We start from the raw sequence: 15,197 nt of genomic DNA on the forward strand, positions 1-15,197 counted from the left end.
TTAGCTTGGAGGAGTCTCCTTCTCTGCAGACATTCAAACCCACCTGGACCCCTTCCTGTGGAACCTCAGCTGGGTGTTCCTGCTCTGGCGGGGGGATTGGACTGGGTGAGTTTTCCAGGTCCCTTCCAGTCACTAACATTCTCTGATTCTGTGTGTGATTCTGCGAAATAAAGCATTGCTAATATATGTGAAATGATCCTCAGTGTGTTGTTGCTTGTGTGGATTGATCATTGGTTGCACTGTTGTTTTGATTTGTTAATGGTCATGGCCCTTTTGGCTTTTTGCCTCGTAGAACACAACTGAACCTGCTGTCGCTGTGGAGACCTTGGATGATGTACCTGAGCACGTGCTTCGGGGGCTTCCTGAGGACGTGAGGCTCTTCCCCTCTGCTGTCGACAAGACGCGGCTTGGTGAGTGGAAAGATAACAAGATGCGCTACTTCACTGCTGTTTCACTTACAGCACTTCACACTTTTCCCAGTTTTGCGTTTTGCAACTGTCTTACTGTTGTCTCTTTAAAATGCTGGATCTCACTTCCAATCAATACAAAACATTGAATTTGTAAGAATGGATTTAGTGCAGACTTGAAAGCTGCTGCGTGGAGCAAAGTGTTGTTTCTGTGATACATGCAAAATGCTTTTTTAACAGAGTTTAGCATGTGAGAACTGATGGAAGTTGGCATTGCAGACTGGATACTTGATGTTGAAAGCTGGTAGTTTGATGCATAAACCTGACTATAGATGCATTACTGTCAGTAGCAGGTTATAAGCTCTTTGGAGCAAGGTTCATATTTTCTAGTATTAACCTGATCTCGCATGGTCTGAATGAGAATGTTATGTTTAATTAACAGTTATGAATCTGTTGTTAGTTTTTGTGCTATAAAGTGTGAAATACAGCTGTCCATTTTCAGTTCATTTAAATCTTGTCAAATCTGTGGGAAGATGCACAGATTTTAACCAATCCTACATGATTTTTTCCTTCAAAATATGCTATTAATTAGGTTCACAACTTTTATGAGGGCTTTATTCGCCTGGCATTGTTTTGGAGAATGCAAATAGGATTTTTGTTTTGATAACATGTTTAGTCAGCAAAACAGCTGAAATCAGGGACTTTACGATATGAAGCTTGCAATGCTCTTCTGGTATTTTTAATATCACCTGAAGTACAAGAAAAATCTAGGCAGGTTTTGTCTTCAGAGTTACAGTAGCCCATAAGCAAAGAATGAAACCAAGTGAATGCTTAAACTCTTCATGATTGAAGTGAGTTTTGGGGAGAGGATTGTTGGAATTAATTTTAATAAACTTCCGTTTCCTTATTGTGATCTTAATCACAGAATCACAGAATGTTAGGGATTGGAAGGGACCTCGAAAGCTCATCCATCCAAGTCTCCTCTTCTCTAGCTCCAGAGCCCCAGCTCCCTCAGCCTTTCCTCACACGGGAGATGCTCCACTCCCTTCAGCATCTTGGTGGCTGCGCTGGACTCTCTCCAGCAGTTCCCTGTCCTTCTGGAACTGAGGGGCCACAACTGGACACAAGATTCCAGGTGTGGTCTCCCCAGGGCAGAGCAGAGGGGCAGGAGAACCTCTCTGACCTACTGACCACCCCCTTCTAACCCACCCCAGGTACCATTGGCCTTCCTGGCCACAAGGGCCTAGTGCTGGCTCATGGTCACCCTGCTGTCCCCAGGACCCCCAGGTCCCTTTCCCCTACACTGCTCTCTCTCTTGTGGAGTGCTCCCCAGTCTGAGAGAGACATGTATAATGATCTTAAGAAATACCAATTGTGAGTAGAAGATTTGCCTGAGAGAAGTTAGATTAGTTTTAACTACTGATCTGTGTCTCTTCAGGTGTCTGGGCAACAAAATCAATTTTAAAAGGCAAGAAGTTTGGACCATTTGTTGGTGACAAGAAAAAGAGATCTCAAGTTAAGAGCAATGTGTACATGTGGGAGGTAAGAAACAGCTTGTAAATGGAAAAAGACATCTGTCTGTAGGTCAATATTTTGTATTTCACAGAATCCCAGAGTGTCAGGGGTTGGAAGGGACCTGGAAAGCTCATCCAGTGCAATCCCCCCGTGGAGCAGGAACACCCAGCTGAGGTTCCATAGGAAGGTGTCCAGGCGGGTTTGAATGTCTGCAGAGAAGGAGACTCCACAACCTCCCTGGGCAGCCTGGGCCAGGCTCTGCCACCCTCACCATGAAGAAGTTTCTTCTCAAATTTAAGTGGAACCTCTTGTGTTCCAGTTTGTACCCATTACCCTTTGTCTTATCATTGGTTGTGACCGAGAAGAGCCTGGCTCCATCCTCCTGACACTTCAATACTGATATTGGAATTAAAGAAGCTAAAATGAGCCCACAGCAGTTGGCCCCGTATGCTGACATTTGAAACCACTCCGGAATCCTAACTGTTAGAAAAGATGGTTTGTAAGAGGATGGTGGTGTGTGGGAGTAGTTATGTCTATGAAACTTCAAATGGGAGAACAACCTTTTCCAAAAGAATCCCATTTGTTTCTTGAGTGAAGTTGAACTGAAGAAAAAGGCTTCTAAAAGCTGGCATCTCCCATCAGTTTGAATCATGCAGAACTGTCATGCTGGAGTATCATTCTGAATAACTTGAGTTCTGTGTGTCTGCATAGTTATTTTTCCCAGTTCATCAGATAGTAAAAATAAAGCGCCATTGCCTTCATATCTTAAAATCAGTTGTTTTTCTAAATGCAAAATCTAGAGAATCATTTCTGGCTTGCCAAACTGAGAAGAAATCATAGAATGTTTTAAGTGTGTTGACTTTTAGAGAAGCGTTTGCAGGCCAAAAGTGGGTGGGTTTAGTTTTTGTGGGTTCTTGTTTGTTTTTTCCCAGTTGTACCAGTTCCACTAAAAAGATTGCAGAAGTCCAGCATCATTCCCTGCCAGTAAAATCCCAGCCTCTGCTTGTATCCTGCGTTACCCTTGTCCTTCGCTGATAACTGCTGCTCTGTATGGCTTTAAGATGTGTAATGTTGTAGTGCAGGTACACTTGAGTGGCAAGAGCTGCCCATTTGCTTAACGTCATTTTTGCCCCGCAGGTGTATTACCCAAACTTGGGCTGGATGTGCGTTGACGCAACGGATCCAGAGAAGGGGAACTGGCTGCGCTATATAAACTGGGCACGGTCAGGAAAGGAGCAAAATCTGTTTCCTCTGGAGATCAACAGGACCATCTACTACAAAAGTTTAAAGGTATCAGTGTCTGAAGAATCAGTTACTGCTTTGTTACCTATTATTATTAATATTTTTTATTTCCCTTTATTCAAATCCTATTTTTTACTATTTGTATTAAACCGATTTTTGAACCATTCTATGAAATACAATTAAAATATTGCAATGCTGCATTTCGTTGGTCTAAATTCTTCTGTGCCAATACAGTTGACACTACAATCTGCTTTTAAATGTAGATTACGTACGAACACTCTGTCTGTTTTGTTGGTTAATGATTTGCTGTAGCACCAAATTTGATACAAACTTAAATGAAACACCAGATTACATAATTTTTGTTGGCCTTTTCTGAAGATACTGAGACACTGAGTATTTTTTTCAGATATTGGTTATTCTTACGGGCTTTGCATCATACAACAGGGATTGGTTCTCAAGACGTTTTTATAGGTAGCTTCATACAACAAATTTTGCTGGTTTTATACCCTGCCAGTTTTATTCAGAGAGTCCTTCTCTTTCTATGTATACGTGTTCTGGTATATACACTGCCCTTTTGAAACTGTTGTGAGTTTACCAGCCCAGGTATGTGCACATAGATCCTTCCTGATCTTTATCATAATTAATAAATTTAAAGGAAATTCCATTTGGTGATAAAGTACAAGGTTATAGGATTTAATTTATATTCTGGAGTTGTTACACCAAAACTAAATTAATCAAGTCGAATGATAGCTCCAACCATGCAGTTAACAAATTACACGCTCGTTATCATCCCGTGTTTGCATTGCCTAAAATTTTTGCCGTCTCTTTTCATTGAGTTTGTATGTTGTTGAGATGATAAGTTGTTTGCATCAGGCAACTCTTCATTCCTTTCTGCTAAACAGCTGCAAGATGGGGCCATGCAAATAGCTTTACCGCTATTTATCCTATCAAGCCTCTGGAACTGTTAAGGAAGCCAAACCGTAGGCTTTGCTTATATTATAACTTAAACATTTAACATAATTGTTGCAACTCTTGTTGTTCCAGTGTCTGGGGGTATAAAGATACTATCACCTTTATCCAGTGCTGTGAGACCCACTAAAAAAAAAAAAAAGTGCTTTAAAAGAAGCAAATGTTACTATTGTTCATGATACAAAAGTTCCCTTTGGCTTCAGAGTTGAAATAACAGTGTAAGGAAACCCTTGGCTCTAATGTCATGACCCTAAGAATAGGGTGTTATCTCCAGAAGCCCAACGTCCATTAAGCCCTGGAAAAAGGGGGATTGTAGTTAAGGCTAATAATGGTGTATTATGTTATTAATTAAAAATACTGGCAGATAAAGCCGTTTTTCGGTGGGCTTGTTGGTGCTGCCCCGTTTCTGCACGGGGCGGGGGGAGCTCGGCGCTGCGCGCCCTCCGGGCCGCCAGGGGGCGCTGAGCGGCAGCACCCTTGGCGCGCGGGGCTGCGCGGGGCAGCGCCGTCGGCGTCGGCGCCGCCGCGGCCTCTCCCCCCCCGCCCCGTCTCGCTCCCCCCGCGGCCCGCCGCCAACAAACCGCCGCCTGATTGGCTCCGCGCCTCTCTCTTCTCTCCCGGCAGCCAATCGCGCCCGGCGAGGAGCTGTTGGTGTGGTACAATGGGGAGGACGACCCGGAGATAGCCGCCGCTATTGAGGAAGAGCGAGCCAGCGCCCGGAGCCGGCGGCACTCCCCGAAAGCTAAGAAAGGTACGGCCCTCCCCGCCCGCCGCTTCCCCCCGCGGCGCTCGGCCATGGCGCCGGGGAGCGGGGCCAAAGGGAGCGGGGGGGCGACCCGCAAACTTTTGCCAGGTGGGCGGCGGCGGCCGCCGTGACCTTCTCTCCCCCCCTCCTCTCCCCGCCGCCTCCCGAGCCCGCGGGGCGGAACGTGGAAGTTGTGGCGCCGCCCGGCCCGGCTGGAAAAGTTGGCCGAGGTGGTGGGAGAGGCGCTGGGCGGTTCGCGGGGAGGGAAAATGTCTCCGTGCGGGGCCTGCCGGAGGTGCGGGGCCGGGTGAGCTCCTCGGCACGGGAAACTGCGGGGGGACGAAATTATTTACAGGCAGCGTGACTGGGGGAGGTGTCGCCGAGGAAGGAGTTTCTGTCAGGCGCAAGGATTGTGATTCACTTCAGTCGAGGGCTGCTGCAAACGAAAAAATAAGGTTTTGTCATTTTCTGTGTGGGTTTTTTTTTCTTTTTAATGTTATTTCTGAGGTATCGGAGATGAAATTTTACAGACAACATGAGTGACTACTTTTGGCTGACTCTGGCAGATGGGAGAAGAATTTCGGGGGGGGTTTGCATTAGTCCTTATGTGACTGTGTATGTCAAACCAGACATCCAGTATTTATTCCATGATTAATTCTGTAGCAATATTTTTTAGAGTGCATGTGCCTGCGCACATGGGCTTACATAACTGACATTTTGACTACCGTTTTGGGCCAAAATCACAATAGAAGCTGTCGCTTACAGGGAATAAAGAGAAAAAGGAGATATTTGCAGTTGTAGCATAAGGGTATTGATTTCCTCGTGTAAGTGAATATTTATATTTTGGAATTCTCTGGAGGTGACAAACCAAAGAAGGAAAGGAGATAATATTTTAGATGGCATTGTGGTAATTTTTTTTTTTAACTTTAAATTTACGGCCTGGTTTTACTCGTAGTGCAGTCAGCTGTGGAACTCACACTGGGAACAAGCTCAACTATTTAGAAGAACAGTTATTATGTAAGGTTTTTTATTTTAGAGATCGAGGAGGGGGCTGGGAGAGAGAAGTAGTGCAATGCAACTGGTTCTGGTTTTGAAGTGTAATTTGTAGGTTAAGCTAATACGAACTGAAGCTCAAGCACTGATTTTTATTTTGCTGCATGTACTGAAAAGCATATTTAGCACCATCTATAAGTAACACTCGGTAAATCAGAGACTGCATTATGCTTTTTCCTAGATGTGCATGTAATCTCTTTTTACCGAAAGCACGAGCTGCATAAGGCAACTTGAGTGAGAACCTGTCACGAAACCAAATGATCTCTTAAAGAAACAATTGTGTCACCTCTGAAAATAGAGTCTTGTATTGTAGCGCAGGTGAAACGCCTGAGTTGGGCAAACCTATATCTTGGACAGCCCCTGATGATTATTTATTCTAGTACAGTTTTGAAGTCTCAAACCATTGCTAATAAATCTTTTAAAAGTTTACTACCGTACATGGCTCTATTGCTGTCATAATGTTGCTGTTTCCCGTGGCTCTTATCAGATTTCAGGGAGAGTACAAACTATAGTGTAACTCTTGGTGAATAATGCTGTCCCAGAGATAGTGTGAGATTAAGGTGGGTAAATTATGAATCAATTATCTTTGGTTGTAAATAATTATTGTGCCTTGTTGCACTTTGCATTCAGACCGATATAAACCTTTAGGCTTCTGCTTCACAGATTCTAAAGAAATGCGGTAATTACACTGGATTTTCTGTTGTCTGTGTGGCTGAAACAGTGTCAAATTGCTGCTGCAGGAAAGGGAGATGTAAAGGTGAAAAGGCCAGGTTAAATTCTGTGACCATAGAAATCCTTGCAGTTGTTTGTTAATACTTCCGTAGGCGTTCTCATGGCAGCTTCTATCTGGTGAAAATCTAATGCATTTGAGGTCTTCTAACCAGCAGAAATTTGCTTTTCTCCCTCATAAATGGGGCCCTTTAAATAGGAGACTCGTGTTACTTTAAATTCCCATCTTCTAGAGCAACACCCCCAGTTTCTGTGATAGCTGCTGCTCTGAGCTTTCCCCATCAGCAGAGTGAAACTGCTATGATTCATTCCAGCATTGCTCCTGCCTACAGCTTTAAAAATAGAAGATAAACCTTCATTTCAAAGGTAAAAAAAAAAAATTTTCTGTATTAAGGAAAAAAATAATTCAGCATCAAATTGCGTGCATTGTTCATTTAAATTCCATATTTCTAAGTGTAAACTTTTGGAAATATGAGGGTTTTGCACCATCAGATATTTTATTAAAAAAATGTGGGTTTTGCTGCAGTCAGGTCGTATCATTTCTGTGAACAGTGAGAAACTTGTTTACTTCTGTGCTGTAATTAGAAGGTTAGGGAAGGTTGTAGGGTTCATTTCTTCTGCAGAAGCCTCCGATGTATGATGTGGCTCCATTCCCTTTACGTTTGCATGTGTGCAGGTGGTGATGGCTGTGCCCAGGTGCCATCAGGTGCTCGTGGCAGCAGGGGGGGGGGTCTGTCCCCATTATCGAGGCTTATCCTGTATTTGTGTTTGTACTGGCGCTGGGATCAGACACCTGATGCTTGTGGTGCCCCAGCTTTGTCTGCACAAGTGTCCGACCGGTGATGCCAGTAAGAAAGCAGAACTTCTTAGAAGAATTCAGCACATGGCCTGAAGGTGGTTGGGAATGCAGCATAGGACTCAGTGCTGGTTATCACATCTTTGTCAAAACAAGCGTTATTTGGTTATTCAAATTCTAAATTGTTGCATGTTTTTCTTTTCCTATTTTCAACCACACCTGGACCGCTCTCCATCATCTTTGCCAAGTCTTGGGAAACAGGAGAGGTGCCTGAGGACTGGAGGAAAGCAAATGTCACTCCAGTCTTCAAAAAGGGTGAGAAGGAGGACCCGGGTAACTGTAGACCGGTCAGCCTCACCTCCATCCCTGGGAAACTGATGGAACGACTTCTCCTTGGTGCCATCTCAAGGCATATCAGGGAGAAGAGGGTCATTAGGGGCAGTCAACATGGCTTCACCAAGGGGAAGTCGTGCTTGACCAACCTCATTGACTTGTATGAGGACATAACAAGATGGATGGATGATGGCAGAGCGGTGGACGTGATCTACCTTGACTTGAGTGAGGCATTTGACACAGTCTGCACAGCATCCTCACAGCTGAACTGAGGGAGTGCGGTCTGGGTGACCGGGTAGTGAGGTGGACTGCGAACTGGCTGAAGGGAAGAAGCCAGAGAGTCGTGGTCAACGGGGCAGAGTCCAGTTGAGGCCTGGATCCAGTGCAGTGCCTTTGGGGTCAGTACTGGGGCCGGTATTATTCAATATATTCATCAATGATTTGGACGAGGGAATAGAGTGACTGTCAGCAAGTTTGCTGATGACACCAAGCTGGGAAGAGTGGCTGACACGCCAGAGGCTGTGCTGCCATCCAGAGACCTGGACAGGCTGGAGAGTTGGGCAGGGGAAAATGTAATGAAACAGAACAAGGGCAAGTGTAGAGTCTTGAATCTGGGCAGGAACAACCCCAGGTTGCAGTCTAAGTTGGGGAATGACCTATTAGAGAGCAGTGTAGGGGAAAGGGCCCTGGGGGTCCTGGGAACAGCAGGGTGACCATGAGCCAGCACTGGGCCCTTGTGGTCGGGAAGGCCAATGGTACCTGGGGTGGGTTAGAAGGGGGTGGTCAGTAGGTCAGAGAGGTTCTCCTGCCCCTCTGCTCTGCCCTGGGGAGACCACATCTGCAATATTGTGTCCGGTTGTGGCCCCTCAGTTCCAGAAGGACAGGGAACTGCTGGAGAGAGTCCAGTGCAGGGCAACAAAGATGCTGAAGTGAGTGGAGCATCTCCCGTGTGAGGAAAGGCTGAGGGAGGTGGGGCTCTGGAGCTGGAGGAGTCTGAGGGGTGACCTCATTAACGGTTACAGATATCTAAAGGGTGAGTGTCATGAGGATGGAGCCAGGCTCTTCTCGGTGACAACCAGTGACAGGACAAGGGGTAATGGGTTCAAACTGGAACGCAGGAGTTTCCACTTAAATTTGAGAAGAAACTTCTTCATGGTGAGGATGGCAGAGCCTGGCCCAGGCTGCCCAGGGAGGTTGTGGAGTCTCCTTCTCTGCAGACATTCAAACCCGCCTGGACCCCTTCCTGTGGAACCTCAGCTGGGTGTTCCTGCTCCGGTGGGGGGATTACACTGGATGAGCTTTCAAGGTCCCTTCCAGTCCCTGATATTCTGGGATTCTGTGATTCTGTGAACGTCTTACACTGAGGGCTTATCTACGGATGCCCCATGTAATCTGTTATGTGGTGATAGACAAGCATGTTATCTTCAAGCAGATGCTTACAAAGTTTTGATAGCTGATTTATTTACTGGAAGAGATGCAGACTCCATTGTGGGGTGAGCGGTCTGAGAGCTGTTTTCTTTAATTGTGTGATCTCCTTTGTAAGGTAATTCCTGTTTGTAAAGTCTCTCATGTCACTGGGTTACAAAACTGCAAAATAGCAAAGTAATTCTATATTCCACTTATTAAAACAGCGCATTTTCCAAACGAACAAAAAGGAGACATGGTTGTCAGACCAGAGTGTATTTATTTTTTTCAGTCTGTCCAAGCTTCAGATTGATTTTGTTGTTCTTTCTAAAAACCTTACACAGATTGACAGGAATGACGTTGTTGTGAAGAATTCTCACTGGCCCACACTCGCTGTGTCAAGTTCCTCAAGGAAACGTTATAGCAGTCTGAGTTTTTACTGGTGTTTAGCAGTTATTGAAATAAGCCTCACAAGTATTTCAATATTTGTAGCTGAGAAATTAGATAATGCCTGACCATCAGATATTCACTAGCAAATATTTACTTAGCTTTTATAAACTTTTTCCTCTGGACTATGCAAGCACAATATTTATTTGGGTCACCACTACGTGTGAGCTGTTTAGAGTGAAACCCTCAGAAGCTCTTCTGAGCTTCCCGGGGTTGCTCTTAAGAGTTAATTTTGTTGTTACACTTTCTGTCAGAGTTCTGCAAGAGTGATAGACTATGATTAATGCTTTAGGACTTCAAAGAGGCAGTATTATTAATGCAGTGATTGACATAAATTTACTCTAGTGAGAGTATTGTAATAGCTGAAAATCTATCATCTTGATGATTATTACTGCAAAATGCTATGGAAATGGGCAGGCAGCTCTACATCTATTCTAACTTGCATCGAGATCCAGATGCTTGCTTGAGTCTAGGCAAATATGAATCTTGTTTTCTTTGGCAATCCATAAGAAACAATTGGATTGTTGAATGGGAAAGACCTGGTGTTTCCGAAAGTGACCTGATGCATACAAATTTTCCTCAGTTATCTCATGCGTCACCTTTATTTAGAGCCAAGTCCAATCTAAACTTCCTTAAGTCGTTGGTAAAATTGGAATCGTAATGTCTGACTATTAAGCTCTGGTGCAAAGCAGCTCATCTGCACTGGCATCAGGCCGTTAAACACCTTTGCCATGGCGTCATGCTCTGAAAAGGAAACGGTGGTATCGCTGCCAAATATTAGAGTTGTCTTGGGCCTTTACCAAGGAGTAGGTCATACTAAATTTCTGCAAATAAAAAAAAGACTTCCTGCAGAGTGTTGTATTTCAGTGACAGGTAAAGAGCAAAGTGTCCGGTGTTTCCGATCTTACGGGCCCTTGTCAGGGATCGCAGAAGCAAAGTGGACTTTGTGCTGAACCTTCGCTCGCAGCTCCCAAATCCTTCACTGTTGAGCGTCAGCCACCACTTGCACACCGGAGCTCTGTGTTTTCTGGCTGTTCGCCTGCAAATGAAAACGTCCTCGTTGCTTTTCAGTAACATTTTATATTTGTATTCTGTTCTAATTGACGTTTTATGCTTTGAAAATACGCGTGCAAAAAACTTCTACAGCCTTAAAGTGTAATTTGATCTAAACAGGTTAATCTCAAATGTAGCAGTTAACTGAGTGGAAAACAAATACATTTGTGCTCTGACTGGGTTTTGGATCTAACACTCTCGGAAGTTTCGTGATCCAAATAGGGCTATGACAAGTATTGGGGTTATTTACTACAGGTAAAGGCAGACTGATCTAATAGTGGTAATTTTAAACTTTGTGGTACAAGTAGTCATGGGAGGTCTCCCATTGCCATTATCTTGCAAATGATGCTGTCAAAATGCATGTAATTTCTTAATTATCTGAGTGTAGCTCAATTTCAGGGTTAGAAAAACATGTCAGGGAGAGTTAAAGTGAATGTGGAAGCAACGTTTTCTGGACTCAAGTTAAAACTCATTTGTTAAAGTTGAGATTTAAATTTTGACTGCTCTGTATTTAAATACAAAATGTGGATGCTGTATTTTTAACTGAATTGTACGTAAACACTGGCTAAATATAGCCAACACCAGTTATTTCTGGAAGATGTGTATGCCAGCTGTCATTTCTTCTGCTGCTTCTTTTGTTTTAATACTGGGCAAAATAAAAGCTCATGGAAGGTAACTGCAGAGAAGAGTATTTATTACGTTTTCTGCAGTGGGTTGGCTGTGGTTTGCTATTAAGTAACTTGCTAGAAATTAGTAGCGAATGGTGGGAGGTTGTGTTATTAGGGTGGGTAGGAGGTAAAAAATCACAACTACATTGAACGATTGAGAAATTCTAATGCAAGTCTGGTTGCATGTTGTGTACTCTGTATCTGCTGTTTTAGTTTTAGAAATATCGGCGTAAAGGCAGAAATAACCTTTTAAAATCTTACTAAGATAAAAGCTCTGTGTTTATTTACACTTAATTGTTTTATCACAGTTCTCGTGTGGGTTAAAATTGCATAGAATTAAACCCTGTGGGTGTTTATTTGCCATACTTTGTAATTATTAGGTAGCATTCTTTACTACTTGAAGTCGCAATGGATGAGTAAGTCTCATAGTCTATAACCTTAAGACTTCCCATGGTTTATACTCAGGTTAGAAGGCACAACATATTAAGGATTTGAATGAGATGCTGCAAATGTGGTTGGCATACTATTGCAAACAGGTAATATAAACTACTTTTGGACCCTCTTCTTGTTATGTAGGTTAATTTCCAAAACCTGAGGTATATGAAAAAGACTGGAGACAATTCCTATTTCAATTTTTGGAGACTGATATAACAAGAAGATACAGTAACATGATCTTCAGTGCTATCATTGAAGTGGAGTCTTTGCCAAACATTTGCAGAAGTTGGTGTTTTAAATAGCCCAGCTCAAAATTTTCTTACACTTTCCATGGCAACAAGTTCATCTGTTATGCAAATGTCACGTTAACAGTCTCTGTAAATGTGTTGCTCTGTTTCTTTTCTGCAAAGCGGGTATTCAGTGCTTGGCACAAACGTATTTTAATACACAAATACAGTTAGGTGTATGTACATCTGTCTTCAGGTGTACTGAAATAACTTCCCAAGGTGAGACCTTATTGCAACATTTATAGTCTAGTTGGAAAACACAGGGATTAAAATGCTACTCTTTGTATGTGAAGTGATGGTTAATGTGTAGCAATATGTTTATACAAAGGGCAGTTTGATATTAATAGAATTACTGTGAAGTTTGTCTTTCATGCTTATTCTGTTCCTTTTTCTCCTGCTTCTACCGTGTAAACTCGAAAATGTCTTTTTGAGGAAGAAGAGATGCAAATTGTGCTGGAAAAAGTTAGGGAAGAACCTTTGCTCCCTGAATGAGCTTTTATTCTTCATGTCAAGCAGCCATTTATCTCTGCTGCTGCTGTTTGTGGTCTCCGCACAGCAGTAGTGCTGGGCACTGAGTTGTGAGGTACAGCGAGGGAAAGTGTATTATTTGAAACAACGGGGCGTGCAGTTTCTCTTCAGAGACTTTGCTTCTGGAACTTTGGCTTTGGAAAGATCCCTCCTGGGGCCTTTCAGCATTGCTTGGCACAGGTGAGGCTGTTGCAGGACAGCCCATGCGTGTGTGCACCGCTCCTGCCAGTTTGGCTCTGTTATAGTACAGGGACAGGAACTGGCTATAGATGGCTTCCAAGATTTTTACAAAGGATATAGCTATATGAATTATGCTTCTCCACCTTTTACATTTTTTGATATATTACATTGGGGAAGATTCACAACAGAGAACTGAGATCTTCTGTAGCTCTGGATTATTCTCATGGTTTTCAGGAGTTAGAAGTTAAAAATTTGTTGTGCTATGTATGGTGTGTATGTCTGTGCTCTAAGAGGGGTCTCTGAGGCAGCTTCTCCTCGGTTTTCCAGAACTCTTGAGATTTGGGTGGGTATCTTTGGTACTTGTAAGAACAGCATGGACGGGGCATGGGGTAGTTGTGTTCTTTTCACTTATTAACCCAAGATTTTTGGGGAGGCACAAGTCCGTCTTTTGTATTTCTTGTAAGCGATCAGATGTGAGTGTCCTCCTTACTTTGTGATCTTAACTGTGAGCAGGTTTGGTGCTGCACTTAAAGGTTGCTAAAGATAATAGCATCTTGTACAGTTTAGCAATATTTAATTACAGAATTCAGCTCCAGGTGTGTGGAAGGACTGTGTTTAACTTTTCCCCCCAGTATCTGAGCATGCTTATCCCATCCCACCAGTTGTTTTACTGTTCCATTAGTATTTTGGCTAGCAGCAAAAACAGGAGCACAGATCACTGTAGGTTGTTTTGAGATGTCTTGGTTTGATCAGTAAAATGAAATGCGGGCTAATAAAGATTATTTCTCTTAAATTCTTACTCTGCTGTCATCTGAACTACTCAGAAATAGGTGGGACTACAGTATAAGTATCAGCCGATTATCTGGGTGGTGGCAGCAGCATGAGATCTGCTGTGCCTATTGCAATGCTTGTGCTAAATGTTATACAGGTACTGTACAGGTGTACAGGCAAATAATGCTTGTGCTGACCTATGTAGAATGTAAGTGAAGGAAAGGGCAGAAAAAGAACCATATTTAAAAGTTAAGTTGCAGGACAAAAATTGATGCATTCCTCTCTGATCTGTTGCTGTAGGCAAGTAGCTACTTCCCATCTGTTTCTTTCATTCATTTTCCTTTGCATCTTTCTTTTGCGATTCTTTTAATGCACATACGCATATATTAAGTTCTACCTTTCATTTATTCTTTTGTCATTGTTTCCATTTCACTTTCCCTGTGTTTCATTCCTGTATCTTTCTTGTTTAGACCAAGTGGAGGATCCAGCTGGCAGTAGCAGCCATGTAGGACCCTTCAGGAACCTGATGGTAAGTGCACGTGTGTACTTATACTCAGGCTTCCACCAGGTTCTGGATTCTGAGGCTTTTCCCCCCTCCTTTTGGCCTCTGTTAGTTCTTGAACTGTAAAAAAATTAAGGGACAGACCTCAGGCTGATCGTTAAAGTTCTTTATATCAGACTAGTAGGTTGTGTTTTTAATTGGAAATCTACAGGAAGAAAATGATGCAAATCTTGCAGGTATACATGGATTTTAAAAGCACTTTGCAAACTCATGCAGGAAGTCTATCAAAGCTGTTAAATATCTTCAAAAGTTCCTGAAGTCTAGATAAGTGAAAGCTGGGAGACCATACCAGTGAAATATCACTGTTACTCTATTCTTTAATTTTCTTGCTTGGCATCTGCTGTTGAACACTCAGGGCCATGAAATGGATGCATCTGGGACAATTATTGCCATGCTTGAGTATAGTGGATTCTTTTATTCTTTACAAAGAAAGCATCCTCACAGCTGAACTGAGGGAGTGCGGTCTGGGTGAGCGGGTAGTGAGGGGGACCGCGAACTGGCTGAAGGGAAGAAGCCAGAGAGTCGTGGTCAATGGGGCAGAGTCCAGTTGAGGCCTGGATCCAGTGCAGTGCTTCAGGGGTCAGTACTGGGGCCAATATTATTCAATATATTCATCAATGATTTGGACGAGGGAATAGAGTGACTGTCAGCAAGTTTGCTGGTGACACCAAGCTGGGAGGAGTGGCTGACACTGGAAGCTGTGCTGCCATCAGAGACCTGGACAGGCTGGAGAGTTGGGCAGGGAAAAATATAATGAAACAGAACAAGGGCAAGTGTAGAGTCTTGAATCTGGGCAGGAACAACCTCAGGTTCCAGTCTAAGTTGGGGAATGAGCTATTAGAGAGCAGTGTAGGGGAAAGGGACCTGGGAGTCCTGGTGGACAGCAGGGTGACCATGAGCCAGCACTGGGAAAATACCAGAAATCAGTTGGCATCTCTAGTTGCTATATGTCAGAAATTGACGATGCGTGTATGTACGAAAGCAGTTTTGCTCGCTATTCTGAGTAAGGGCAAGTAAGTGCTAAATGAATCCTCTCTTCAAATGCGTTTGCGCTTAAAGGCCAAGAACTTGAA

The 15,197-nt window shown here is 43.4% G+C and overlaps 1 protein-coding gene across 2 annotated transcripts in view; it reads left to right on the plus strand.

Moving 5' to 3' along the window:
- The window catches only part of PRDM2 (PR/SET domain 2), a 48,517-nt gene that overhangs the window by 10,491 nt on the left and 22,829 nt on the right, over window positions 1–15,197 (plus strand). For both annotated transcript variants that reach the window (XM_065854963.2, XM_065854964.2), the window contains exons 3-6: window positions 293–410; window positions 1,846–1,949; window positions 3,060–3,212; window positions 4,758–4,884. In XM_065854963.2, coding sequence (XP_065711035.2) covers window positions 293–410; window positions 1,846–1,949; window positions 3,060–3,212; window positions 4,758–4,884 — 502 coding nt within the window. The remainder of the gene's footprint in view (window positions 1–292; window positions 411–1,845; window positions 1,950–3,059; window positions 3,213–4,757; window positions 4,885–15,197) is intronic.

The sequence above is a fragment of the Patagioenas fasciata genome, chromosome 23 (genome assembly GCF_037038585.1).
Source record: "Patagioenas fasciata isolate bPatFas1 chromosome 23, bPatFas1.hap1, whole genome shotgun sequence".
Lineage (NCBI taxonomy): Eukaryota > Metazoa > Chordata > Aves > Columbiformes > Columbidae > Patagioenas > Patagioenas fasciata.